This window comes from Neofelis nebulosa, chromosome 6 (assembly GCF_028018385.1).
Source record: "Neofelis nebulosa isolate mNeoNeb1 chromosome 6, mNeoNeb1.pri, whole genome shotgun sequence".
In the NCBI taxonomy this organism is placed as follows: domain Eukaryota; kingdom Metazoa; phylum Chordata; class Mammalia; order Carnivora; family Felidae; genus Neofelis; species Neofelis nebulosa.
In genome coordinates, this window is record NC_080787.1 from 148,109,753 (window position 1) to 148,123,106 (window position 13,354).

Here is a 13,354-nt window from a genome sequence, read left to right on the forward strand (position 1 = left end):
CCCAGTGAAGCCCAGGGTGAGCCCAGTGAAGGGCTCAGTTTCACAACCACGAGATCACGACCTGAGCCGAAATCAAGAGTCAGATGCCTAACCAACTGAGCCACCCAGGCGCCCCAGGGGTCAAATGTGTTTTAAAAGTCAGTATGCTGGGGCGCCTGGGTGGCTCAGTCGGTTAAGCGGCCGACTTCGGCTCAGGTCATGATCTCACGGTCCATGAGTTCAAGCCCCACGTCGGGCTCTGTGCTGACAGCTCAGAGCCCGGAGCCTGTTTTGGATTCTGTGTCTCCCTCTCTCTGACCCTCCCCCATTCATGCTCTGTCTCTCCCTGTCTCAAAAAAAAAATAAATAAAAGTTAAAAAAAATAATAATAAAAGTCAGTATGCTGTTAGGAAGGCAGAATGAGATGCCATTCCCATCTGAGGTTCAAGGTTCTGTCATCCAAATGCATTTCCGCTATGTGCTTCAGCATTTGTGTTGTCTGATTTCCAATGCTCTACTGTTAGACTGCTTCAGCATAGTAGCTAATATTACCAGACCTCAAAAGCCTGCCAAATTCTTGATTCCTTCCAAACACCTGCTTTTTTCAGGTAACCTTCACTCTGTCAAAATAGTGGTAGTTAATGCCATTTCTGTCTGTGTGAACAATGCACCAGGCAATACTGAAATCTTCCTCTACGTTCTCTCATTTAGCTTTAATAAAACCCCTAAAGGGAAACATGTTATTATCCCTATTGTACAGATGAGAAAACTGAGGCACAGCAACGTCAAACAAAACACATCTTGCCTCAGTGGGAACACCTAATTAACTAGCATCTCAAGTTCAAATCAACCTGTCTGATTCCAAATGCGTGGGGGTGGGTAAAGTTAAGCTCATTTCCAGCTCTAGAAATTAGATGCTGTGTCGAGATAAAAATTAGATCAAAAGCCCAAGACTTAGAGTCTAAATGGCAGATTTCATTTCTGTTCTTCTATGTACCTGTTTTTGATAAAGTGCCTCCCGGGGCCTCAGTTTCCTCATCTGCTAGGGTCAAGATGGCCTAGATTATCTCTAAAGCCCCTGACACTCCATGACTTTGCTTTTTGGTTTGATCGTTTTTCCTCTATAAAACATATGTCTTGGGAATATTATATCTGCCAATGGCAATTTTTTTTTGGGGGGGGGTGGGCGGTCATATACACTAAATTCTACTTGATAAGCACTGTCACTAAGAATTGATGAGAATTGTTACTGTTAATGCCACCTAATGCCATACTGGGGAAAGCACAAAAAGAATGACACGAAAATAATAATAGGCAAGTTGCAGGATAATCAGTTTTTCGTTTATGTTCTATTTGCTACTTTGTAATGTTGAGGTGAACACGTGGGGAGGGTTCTCACTTGATATGTTTGGGTTAGACTAATCCTGTCCTAAACAGGATCATCTGTGCTCTTTTCTGAGTCACCTGGGATTCGTGGTTTTACTGTTCTTTTCCACTAGGCATCCTTCCACATTCCAGGTCTTCCAAAACAGTACACACACAAGAGCAAATGGGACCATTCTCTGCTTTTGTGCTATAAATAACTGACCCGTTCCACATCAACCTCAATAAGGCTCTCTCCAGACCAGTTTATTCGCATATTCTGTTTGATTTAGAAGTAATGGCGGCGGGGGGTCAGGGAGTGGGTGCTATGCCTCGGTGGCTCAGTCGGTTAAGGGTCGGACTTTGGCTCAGGTCATGATCTCACGGTTCATGGGTTCAAGCCCCGTGTCAGGCTCCATACTGGTACAGAGCCTGCTTGGGATTCTCACTCTCTCGTCTCTCTCTACCCCTCCCCGTTCATGCTTTCTCCCTCCCTCTCTCTCTCTCTCTCTCTCTCTCAAGATCAATAAATAAACTTAAAAAAAAGTAATGGGGATCATTGTAAATATCACAGGCGAACACAGAGATGAGAGTCTTACTTAGGTTTGTGCGGAGCATTGTCACTCCATTTTTGACAGGTGACACCATTCTTCGTTTTGGACATTGTCCCCCTGTAGCTCTTCCCGTTTCCAGTCTTGCACTCTGAAAGATAGACTGAAGGGGGATCCACACAGCGGTCAAGATCTCCGCAAGAACCACCACAAAGAAGCCCTGTGCTGCTTAGTCATGTGGAAAAAATTCGCGTTCGAGACATCGTTTTCCTACTCCTTGGAAAGGCCATGTTGTGCATTTTACATCTGCGTGAGAGCTGCAGTTCACCAAGCTGTTTGGTGCTTTGGTTTATTCAAAGCCACAGCCCCTCTGTGTACCAGGTACCAGGCTGGGTGCTGGAGACACACGGAGAGGAGAACAGAGGCCCTACCCTCATGGAGCTTCCAGTCTAGGGGAGGCAGAGGGGCCGGTGACAGAAAGTAATCAAGGTCACAGATCATGAAATGAGACAACCTCACGGTCACACACAGAACAGACAGAACAAATAACATGAGGAGAGAGTCAAAGGGAATGGGAAGGGGGCTTTTCAGAGGTGGAAAGAGATCCAAGCCACTTCTGTTTTTTGAGGCTCCCAGTATTTTAGATATGGAAAAAAAAATGTCAAACAGAGTTATACGCTTGAGAGTACACAGTAGACACTCTCAACTAGCCTCCATTTAAGCAACTCACTGGTCAGCCAGTAGAAGTCTCCAGCCCATTTTTAAAATACACTGTCAGATGCCCACCTGTGTTCTCCATGTGATAAGGTGGGCACCTGTGGCTAGCAGGCTGCTTTCCAGTGTGCCCACCCACTTCTGTTCCCACCAGTTGGATTTTACACTTAGAAGAGTCAACTATTTTCATCATTAAACTTTTGATACAGCTGTATTTGATTTAAGATGATCTAAACTGAGAAATGAATGTGAAAAAAAATGAAAGATGAATTAAAAAAAAAAAAGCTAAGATGAATGCTTTGAAGGACTCGAAAGACTCGAATCGTCTTTAAAAAGGCTATCAAGGGGCGCCTGGGTGGCTCAGTGGGTTAAGCGGCCGACTTCAGCTCAGGTCACGATCTCACGATCTCGCGGTCCATGAGTTCGAGCCCTGCATCAGGTTCTGGGCTGATGGCTCAGAGCCTGGAGCCTGCTTCCGATTCTGTGTCTCCCTCTCTCTCTGCTCTTCCCCTGTTCATGCTCTGTCTGTCTCTCTGTCTCAAAAATAAATAAACGTTAAAAAAAATTTTTTTTTTAAAAATAAAAAGGCTATCAAACCCACTGAGGGCAATCCATTCATACTGTTGGCTATATAATTTTGGGTGGGAAATCCTAAAAACACAAAGGTATTTTACAGTCAGACTGATTAACAGATGTCTCTAGACCTTGCTTCACTTCAAAGAGATGAAAGGCACTTATCCTAGACGGTGTGCTTAGAGTGGAGTTTGCGCAGGAAATGACCTGATAATTGCTATGGGTGGCCCCATATTCGAAGAAAAAAGCTTCCACTCCTCATCAAAAGGTGCCAATGTGAATTGTGTTTTCTATGAAAATACAAAATACGTACGGTCTATTTGTGTCATCTTTTACGATTTCCTGCCAAGTTTTTAAATTAATTTGATCAATTATCTGGGGCAAGTACTTCTAACACACCCACAGCAAACAAATGCTTTTAACTCAAGTTCGTGTATGAAGACTCCAAATATATCTTCATTTGATAAGCTATGGCAGTAGACATACTTCAGTGATCAAAAGTATAAACTGAAGGCACTTTGGAGGCCCAGGGGTCCGGGGAGACTTTTCAAAGAAGGTGATGTTTGAGCCGAGAGACGGGAGGTGAGAAGGGTCCGGCCGCGGAAAGAACAGAAGAGGGCCTCAGCATGGGGGTGTGTGCCTGGCATGTGGGAGGAACAGATACAAGCCTGGAGTAGAAAGGCCTAGTGAACCAGCAAATGGGGTGGGCTTAAATAGTACAGGTTCCAGTCATAGTAGGTTAAGTATTTGGATTTTATCCTAAAGGCATGAAGAGTAGCAAGCAGGGAAGTTACAGCCCATCTGCGGCCATGGCCTGGCCGGTGATAGTGATGGCTTAGACCCAGGTGGTGGCGGTGACCGTGGTGGGGAGGGGCAGATGTAAATGGGATCTGACATGGAGTATTCCCAGAAAAACTCAGGCAGGGAATTTAGCAGCGGGTCGATGTGCTACAGTAAAGAAACAAGCACCACAAAATGACTTGACTTTTGACTTTTTACCTCTCTTCTGTTTGTATGTACCCACTAGAGTTTATATAACCTTTTGCTCCTTTCCATCACCTTGAAAACAAGCCACTATTCAACTACTCATGCTAAGCCTAGCGATCACCCCCAAGCTCCTTCTGGTTAACAATTTACGAAGGATTTATTTAAATGTTAGCATTTTGCAGAGAAAATCCTACCGGTCTATTTTTTTAAAAAATCTACTAGGAAAAAAAAAAAAATCTACTAGGTAACCCTATATAGCTCACCCTGCACTGACTTGTAAAAATGAGTAACTTCAACAGATAAACTTCAGATTGACTCTGCACTTGAATCTTGAGAATTAGAGATAAACATGGGGCGCCTGGGTGGCTCAGTCGGTTAAGCATCCGAATTCAGCTCAGGTCCTGATCTCACTGTCCGTGAGTTCGAGCCCCACGTCGGGCTCTGTGCTGACAGCTCAGAGCCTGGAGCCTGTTTCGGATTCTGTGTCTCCCTCTCTCTCTGCCCCTCCCCCACTCATGCTCTGTCTCTCTGTCTCTCTCTCTCTCTCTGTCAAAAATAAACATTAAAAAAAATTTTTTTAAAGAATTAGAGATAAATAATGGTAAGAAAGGGAGTATAGTAGGCATACAACTAATTAAACCTCAGAAGATGAACCAAGGCACAGAAGTAATCCTAACCTAAGGAAATGCTTCAAAAAATCTTATTTTGAGTTTTGTGGTGAGATTAGAGAGAATGTTGCAGGTCATTGTCAATAACGCATGATACAGGATGTTTCTTGTTGTCTTTCACACCTGTGACACAGTATATTTGGAGAGCTATGTTGTTATTATAAATAGTCTTACTCCGGGGCGCCTGGGTGGCGCAGTCGGTTAAGCGTCCGACTTCAGCCAGGTCACGATCTCGCGGTCTGTGAGTTTGAGCCCCGCGTCAGGCTCTGGGCTGATGGCTCGGAGCCTGGAGCCTATTTCCAATTCTGTGTGTCTCCCTCTCTCTCTGCCCCTTCCCCGTTCATGCTCTGTCTCTCTCTGTCCCAAAAATAAATAAAAAACGTTGAAAAAAAAATTAAAAAAAAAAATAGTCTTACTCCTAGCCAACAACAGAGTACAGAGTAGCTTTTAAAATGTCACACAATCACTGAAATCTTCAGGCATACTTAGTGGGATCTGGCATATCTAAAAGGACATACAATTTTCATAGGAGTCTAGCCCATCTGTCATCCTAAACAATGGGATTCTTGATCCAGAATTTTCAAAGAAATTATGGAAAAGCAACGGGGCTTGCACATTTTCAAAAGATCATATTTCTGAGCCTGAGGTAAATGCAGACTGTGACATAAAAACATCTGTAAAGTTAAAAATGAAAATATATTGTCTGTATTCAAATGTTACTGAGGATTTAAGGCACCTCAGTTTTTCTATTTCCCCAGGCTTCAGTCCAGAAGCCAGGGCCCGAGGACCATGGTCCCTGCAGAATAAAAAGTCACGATCATAAGGAACGTTTAGACTCCCCTCTCCTCAAAGTTGAATATCTTATTTTCAGGGTTATAGAGGTAGGGTGATTTTGTCAGTTCAATTCCTTCATTTTCAAATCAACAAAAATGAAATCTAAAGGGGGAAATAATATGTACTCAATATATAATATAATATATATCAATATATATTGGATTCGTGACCAAATCTTACCGTGAGTCTGAACTCAATTTCCCTGCGTGATAGTGTCTCCATTCTCTGGTCTAGCTGCTAAAGGACAGATATAAAAGAGGAAGTGGGGGGGGGGGGGGGGAGGAGGAGGGGAGGGGGGAAGATGTGGGGAGGAAAAGAAGGACAGGAACAGGAGGAAGAAAACATTGTACTCACTCTTCTTTTCAAATAAAACCACATCTCTCATCCTGAAGACAGCCGAATTCTTGCTGTTTTCAGCCATGATCACACAATGTTGCTCTTTACTGTGATATTGGAATGACCTGCAGAAGAAAATCAGGAAACACAACAAATGCTTTCCCCTATTAAAGGAAAGCAAACCTGTGTTAATAAATAAGAGACTCAAAAGGTAATTGTATCTCTTGATGGGTCACGGAGCTCAGAATGTTTCCTTTCCATTGAATTTGGTCCAGTTATCAGTCAAGGGCTGTGAAAGGACACATCAACGTGGTAATTATTCTTGTGTTCTTCCACCTTTGCCTTCTCCTCCTCCAAAGTTTCTCTTTCTGTTTCAACTTCTCTGCTTCTCTGCTCTTTCTTCACTTTTCTTTTTTTTTTCTTTTTTCTTTTTTTTTTTTTTAGTTCAGTGCTAGAATATTTGCTTTTATGTTGGAAAGAACCAAAGAACCAACTCAGATTTCTCTTTCCAGGAGGGTCTATGTGACTTCTGGACTCCCAGAATTTTCCCTTGACTTGACTTCTGCCTCTACATTTCCCCTCTTCTCCCTTCACCTTAACTGCCTTGCCCATCGCCATGGTCTTGCCGTGGACATTCAGTCTGGCATTCAAAGCCATCCACAACTGTCTTTCCAACTCCATTTTCTCCATGAGCCCTTCTTTAGCCAACTTGGTACTCTCACTGTCCTGTTCACAGGGCCACGAGGCTCCCTGAGCCTGAATGTCTCCTGCCTCGTCAGTATATCTCACTCCTCCTTCCAAGCCCCGTCCTCCCCAGGCTTCCTCCAGCCTTCTCACTCCTTAGGAGTTCTTTTCTCTGCATCTTCATAAAGCACCCATTGATTATGTCACTTACGGACACCTCAAATTGCCTGTGTTCTTAAACAATTTTTACATTTTGTCCAGTGTCTGTGAGTACAACATAAACAGAAAAAGGCAAACACCGCATGTCCAACTATACAGAGAGTTATCACATACTGACACAGATCATATATATCATATATGCCGGTGATACAGATCATATACATCATATACCCTGGATCACTGCATCTGTGCTTCTTGGCTCCTTAGGCACAGGACACTTCCAGTCACGTGATGCTCATTAAATATTTACTGACGAGGATGTCAAGAAACCAGAGCTCAGAACAACAGCTGGTGATATCATGGGTAAAAATAACATCCTTTGGGGGCAGTTTCCTAAAAGGGATGCGAGTCAACTTTGACAAGGAACTGTTCACATGGCTTCAGATCCAGAGTGCAAATACACTCCAATCCCATGAAACTCCTCTTTCTTCTCAAATGCTATTTTTGCTAAGAAATCCCTGAGCAAATTTCTCGCTATCAAAACAATAGGGTCCCAAACAGCAAAATCTCTGCATGTGAGCAGTGACGAGGGAAATACCTGCAAATGAATCCTGTTTCCGCCTCACATCGTGCTGCGCATTCTTCTATGCTTCCTGCTGACAGCTGCTTCTTAGTGAGGCTTACCAGAGAAGCCCCCTGGGTATTTACATAGTCATCCAGGGGGTCTCCGTGACCTACAAATGGAAGATAAAGGTGGGATAATTGGTGAGATTCATCAACACCATGGTTCAATTATCATGACTTCATAATCATCGATTTGCTTTGCATCGACCAAATAAAACTTGCTGCTTTCTTGGAAAGCAGAACGGGTGTCATGAATAAGAATGTTTAGTCAGGAAAACAGTTCCATCATTGGGTTGCATTCTATTAAAAGATCAACTGGACCAATTGGTTAATTAAGATTAGAATTATTGGGGCACCCGGGTGGCTCAGTCGGTTGAGCCACCGACTTCGGCTCAGGTCATGATCTCACGGTTCGTGAGTTCGAGCCCCACATCGGGCTCTGTGCTGACAGCTCACAGCCTGGAGCCTGCTTCTGATTCTGTGTCTCCCTTTCTCTCTGCCCCTCCCCCACGTGCGCTGTCTCTCTCCGCCTCTCCAAAATAAAGAAAACTAATTAAAAAAATTAAAAAGAAAAAGATTAGAATTATTTAACAACTTCTGTTGCTACATTAATGGGCATGAAACCTTAAATAAGAAAAATTCGATTTGGGGGCGCCTGGGTGGCTTAGTCGGTTGAGCGTCCGACTTCGGCTCAGGTCATGATCTCGCGGTCCGTGAGTTCGAGCCCCGCGTCGGGCTCTGTGCTGACAGCTCAGAGCCTGGAGCCTATTTCAGATTCTGTGTCTCCCTCTCTCTCTGACCCTCCCCCATTCATGCTCTGTCTCTCTCTGTCTCAAAAATAAATAAACGTTAAAAAAAATTAAAAAAAAAAAAAAGAAAAATTCGATTTGTTTGCTATGGATCGCCACACCATGATAGAACAGTAAGAGACCACCAGTGGCCACTATGTTAGCAATTACTAATGTTGATTTGTCCTTCGCTGGATGTGAACCCAACTTGGAGGCCATTCCTTGATTTCCAACACTATAAACTTTGGTTGCGACTCTGTTACTTAAACTGATGAGACAGACATTCTCTGAATGGTTCCACGTTAGCAAGTTGATGATTTTAAGAAAGAAGCTTTGAACTAAGTCTCAACTACCACACAAGGTCATTTTTATACTGGGCTTAGTACAGTGACACCTCACTCTTAATTAAAGAGAAATCATTTTTTCCCCACAATGATGACAAGTATCTGGCATTTCTGAGGAAATTATAAAAAAACAGATCCTGGGACGAACACTGGCCTTGATTTTTCTAGAAGATAAAATCTGAAGCAAAGACTCTGTCCCAGGGTTGCTCTGCCCTTGCCACCTCAGAGAGTGTTCCCACAGGAGCTACAGGGGTGTTCTCTGTCTCGAGGCCTCCAGGCAGCGCTGAACTGGCTTTGATACCTTGACTCCCCACCCAGAGACGACGGCCTCCCCACTTTTTGCTTTTGGTGTGGAACCCCAGTGATGTTCCCAGGGTGACAGACTGGAAGAGGTTAATAAAACGAAGACAGCAAAGTTGCCTAAAGTTTGCATAAATGGGATTAGGCAACATGGCGGCCTTGACCGCCTGGAGGGGAGCGGTGAGGACAGAAGCCAGGCTGAGCGGGTTGAAGACTGACAGGAGCCCTGGAGCCTCAAGAGCAGGCAAGTCTTCAGAAGCCTGGCTGTGAAAGCAGCTTTTCCCAGAGGGCATGTGCCCTCACGGAATTTTTGTTTAAGCTGAGACATTCTAGAGCTTGTTTAGATGCTAATGAAAACTATCCACTAGGAAGTACCGTTAGAGGTCAGCCCCTCATTCTCTGAAAGACCCTCCCTGCCCACCTTGGAGAGACCTGGGGCACAGACGCAATGCACTCTAGCAGGTGGAGACAAGCCATCTTCTGGAGGCCACCCTCCCTTCCTTCTGGTAGGGAGGCTTCCCCAATTCCCTCCTTCTGGCTTTCCCCAATTTAGGATACTCTAAACTGGAAAGTGGCAATGGAACAGGAAGTTAGCTGATGTAATTTACATTTAATGCACCAGAAAGCACTGGAAAAATGTTTCAAAGGATTATGGAGAAGCAGAGATTTTAGACCCATATCCGTGCCTTCATCCTGCATTTCCCCCCAATTTGAGCTTTCATTTCCAAGAAATGGTGTGCTTGGCTGAATTCTATAGATGGGAATGTGATTTTAAAAAACAAATATGGTGATCACAGTAACTCTGGAAAGCATATCCTATAAAGACATAAACTTTCTGAAGAGTTCTCAGAAAGTTGAGAAGGCTGGGGTGTATGAATGATACCAAGACAAGAAAATTTCCATTTATATTACCCATTAATTAAGTGACCTTTAATTGTGTTGTTATATTTCATAGCAAAAAGCTGCTGAGACCACCTGAGGAGTTGATATCTCAAAGCAATATCCCAAAAGAGATTAGTTTTTTCTTTCTCACTTGAAAAGTTTTCCCACGTTATTTTCTTTAACTGCAGGGCTATAAAGCAGTGGGGCGTAATACAATTTATTGGTTGACCAAGAAATATTAAACACATCTTTTTAGTCAGGAAAGTATGTTTATGTTCTAGGCCAAATGTAGATGTGTATTGCCACCAAAGCAAATGTATTGTGTTAATAATGTGGTGGGTTTTTTTTGTTGTTGTTGTTTAATCACTGTAATGCGTATGCATACACCCGTGCTTGTGTGTTTGAAAGGAAAGTCTTAGTGGTTTATTAAACCACCAAGAATGGCTGTAAGAGGATATTTTTTCCCTCTCCCCAGTCATGTCTGTGCCCTGGAAAGATGAAACACATCCACAGAAACAGAGTAAATGCCTTCCTTTCAAAAAGAGCCTATGAAAGTCTCCCCCTGCCAGGTTGACAAAAACTTATGTTTATTTTATTGCGGAAGAGTTTGCTCTCCCATTCTGATGTGACCCACTGTATTGGTTCATGGTGTTCCAGATCCTGTTTTCCATAGGCTAACACAAAAGACACAGACCTGCACCCCCACACAGGACCGTTGCCCACAAAAAATCACTGTGTTCAATCTTTGTTTTGTATTTCTTTGGTATTTCTTTAAATGGATCTGCTAACTTCAAGTACATTTAACTCTAAAGTACAACCTACAGTGGGGAGCCTGCCTGAGGAGCTCAGTTGGTTAAGCGTCCCACTTCGGCTCAGGTCATGATCTCACAGCTCCTGGGTTCGAGCCCGCGTCGGGCTCTGTGCTGACAGCTTGGAGCCTGGAGCCTGCTTCAGATTCTGTGTCTCCCTCTCTCTCTGTTCCTCCTCCACTCACTCTGTCTCCCTCTCTCAAAAATATATAAACATTAAAAAAATTTAAAGTACAGACTATAAAATTTTATCCAGCAGAATTTAAAAATTGAATTTCAAGTATCTATGCATTGTTTATATGAAGAATTACCATCATAATGCATGATTTTATTTATATGAAATGTCTAAAATCAGCAACTCAGAGACAGAAAGTAGATTGTCAATTGCCAGGGGCTGGGTAGGAATGGAGGTAGAGAGATGGGGAGAGGGACTAAGGGTGACAGCTAAGGGGCCTGGAGTTTCTCTCTGGGGTAATGGAAATGTTCAAAAATGTATTGTGGTGATGGTTGCACAACTCTGAATATTCTGAAAACCACTGGATTGTATGCTTTAAATGGGTGAATTGTATGTGAATTGTAATTCAATAAAGCTGTCCAAAAAAAAAAAAAAACCCAAACCTACAAGGACATGCTTAGAATATTTTAAAGACAGTTTAAACAAAGTTGAAAAGTGAGAAGAGCACCAGATTCCTTCTGGAAAAGGCTTGGTTTAAATTCTGGTTTCTTCACTTCCTGGATTTGGGAGTAGGGTCAAAAGAGAAATGACATAATTTCCCTAAGTGTGGATTTCCTCTTCTGTCAAATGGGAATGCATATACTACCCTACCTATCATACCACCTGAATAAGCTAGTAGTATCTAACGACACATACACACACACACACACACACACACACACACACACACGTGTGTGTGTGTGTGTGTGTATGTATAAAAACGTGCTTGGTCTACCTCAAGCACTACGTGAGTATCTGTTAAATTTCCTCATGCACACATCATTCTGCACATCGATGGCCGTGATTTCTCCACGCATAAGAAGCAAACTTACACGTGTGGAAGACGGTCTTAAAGCCGAAGCAGGCAGAGAACTGGTGACGACCGCCACAGAATGGTCAAAGAACACAGTCAAAGAGATAGTTCACCGCTTACATTTAAAAGTGAAGAGAATACAGGACACTAACAAAAATGATCTCAATCAAACTGAGGGCCTGGCAAGGGGGCCCACAACTTTGGGGGTCTTTCACCTCCGTGGGCTATTATTTCCACTCTAGCAACCATCACTGAGGTGCAATCTTTTATTTTTTTTTTAAATTTTTTAACGTTTATTTATTTTTTGAGAGACAGAAAGAGACAGAACGTGAGTGGGAGAGGGGCAGAGAGAGAGGGAGTCACAGAATCGGAGGCGGGCTCCAGGCTCCGAGCTGTCAGCACAGAGCCCGATGCGGGGCTCGAACTCACGAGCCGTGAGTTCATGACCTGAGCCGAAGTCGGATGCTTCACTGACTGAGCCACTCAGGCGCCCCAAGGTACAATCTTTTAGATTTAAAAAGTCATTCATTATTTCCTCTGCCCATTGGTCTTTAGCATTCGCAGAGAAATGAAAGTTAGTTCTTAGAGAACTCTTCAACCTTGCACGTAGGTTTTGGTTTGGGACTCTCATGAATCAGGAGCTAAATTAAACAGGTTGCCCAGAAAGCCGTCATGAGATCTATCTTTAGGACATTGCTAGGAAAACCATTTTAATTAAAGTAAAACAAACACACCCTCTGTCTTACCTGATTTCAGAAATATAAGAAGTAGAAGGATGACTTCCTTGTGTTCCATTTTGGGACCGGCCAGCAGTGCCCAGAAACCTGGGTGCCCCAATCCCGAGATGTTATTGACTTACAGGAGAGAAAACGCATCCACAAACAAGATAATCGCATGGAGTTAATTATTCTCTGAGACGCCCATCACCACTGTGCTCCGAAGGGTTCAAACATTACCTCGGCTGGAGCACCTTACAATGTTTGAGAGCCAAGTATGCAATAGATGCTGGGAAGTGGTGAAAGCCGTCCTACCCTCCTCCCCCCTTCCCTCCCTCCCACCACCCTAGGCTGCCTTCTTATCTCCCGACCCCTGTCCTCTCCCCACCAAGCCTACCATTTTCCCCTGTTCCATCCGGGTTTTCCTCCCCACTTTCCTTCCCTGGCTTTGGGTAAAATGGAGGCGAAAAGAAAGAAAGACAATCATGCTAATAGCCAACCTCTGCTGAGAACTTTCCTAGGCCAGTCACTCTCCTAAGAGGTACATACGCACAGTTTCACTCACCCTTCAAAACAAGCAATATTAACACCCCCTCTTTAGAGGAGGGGACCCAGGCTCAGGAAGTTTAATTTTCTCAAGGTTATTTAGCTGCCAACGGTTGAGGCTAATAGACCCAGACTGTGTAGGCCTTAGATTATAAGCATAAGCTAGGGCATTGGCATTCATATTCCCACGGCCTACCAAACAATATGGAAATTACTACGAAAGTTAAAATATTTTCTTATCAAAATTTCTTTATGCCCCCTGGACTCACATGCTTTCCATGACTATAAATTATGCTATAAAAACATTCGTCTTTTCCCCCAAAGAAATTCACAGTGCCTCTCCGTCTCTTTCTGTCCCTCCCCCACTCGTGAACTATCTGTCTCTGTCTCCCTCTCAAATATAAATAAATATTTAAAAAAAATTTTTTAAACCCCTCCTATTTCAGTGTTCACCAATACTTAGGAGGAGT

At 43.4% G+C, this 13,354-nt stretch overlaps 1 protein-coding gene across 1 annotated transcript in view; it reads right to left on the bottom strand.

The window, feature by feature from the left end:
• The window catches only part of PLG (plasminogen), a 43,748-nt gene extending 31,247 nt beyond the window's left edge, over positions 1 to 12,501 (bottom strand). The window contains exons 1-4 of the mRNA XM_058735832.1: positions 12,369 to 12,501; positions 7,446 to 7,581; positions 6,023 to 6,129; positions 1,941 to 2,055 (exon numbers count right to left, since the gene is read on the bottom strand). Of these exons, the coding sequence (XP_058591815.1) occupies positions 1,941 to 2,055; positions 6,023 to 6,129; positions 7,446 to 7,581; positions 12,369 to 12,417 (407 nt within the window). The 5' untranslated portion in view covers positions 12,418 to 12,501. The remainder of the gene's footprint in view (positions 1 to 1,940; positions 2,056 to 6,022; positions 6,130 to 7,445; positions 7,582 to 12,368) is intronic.
• Positions 12,502 to 13,354: the final 853 nt, after the last annotated feature.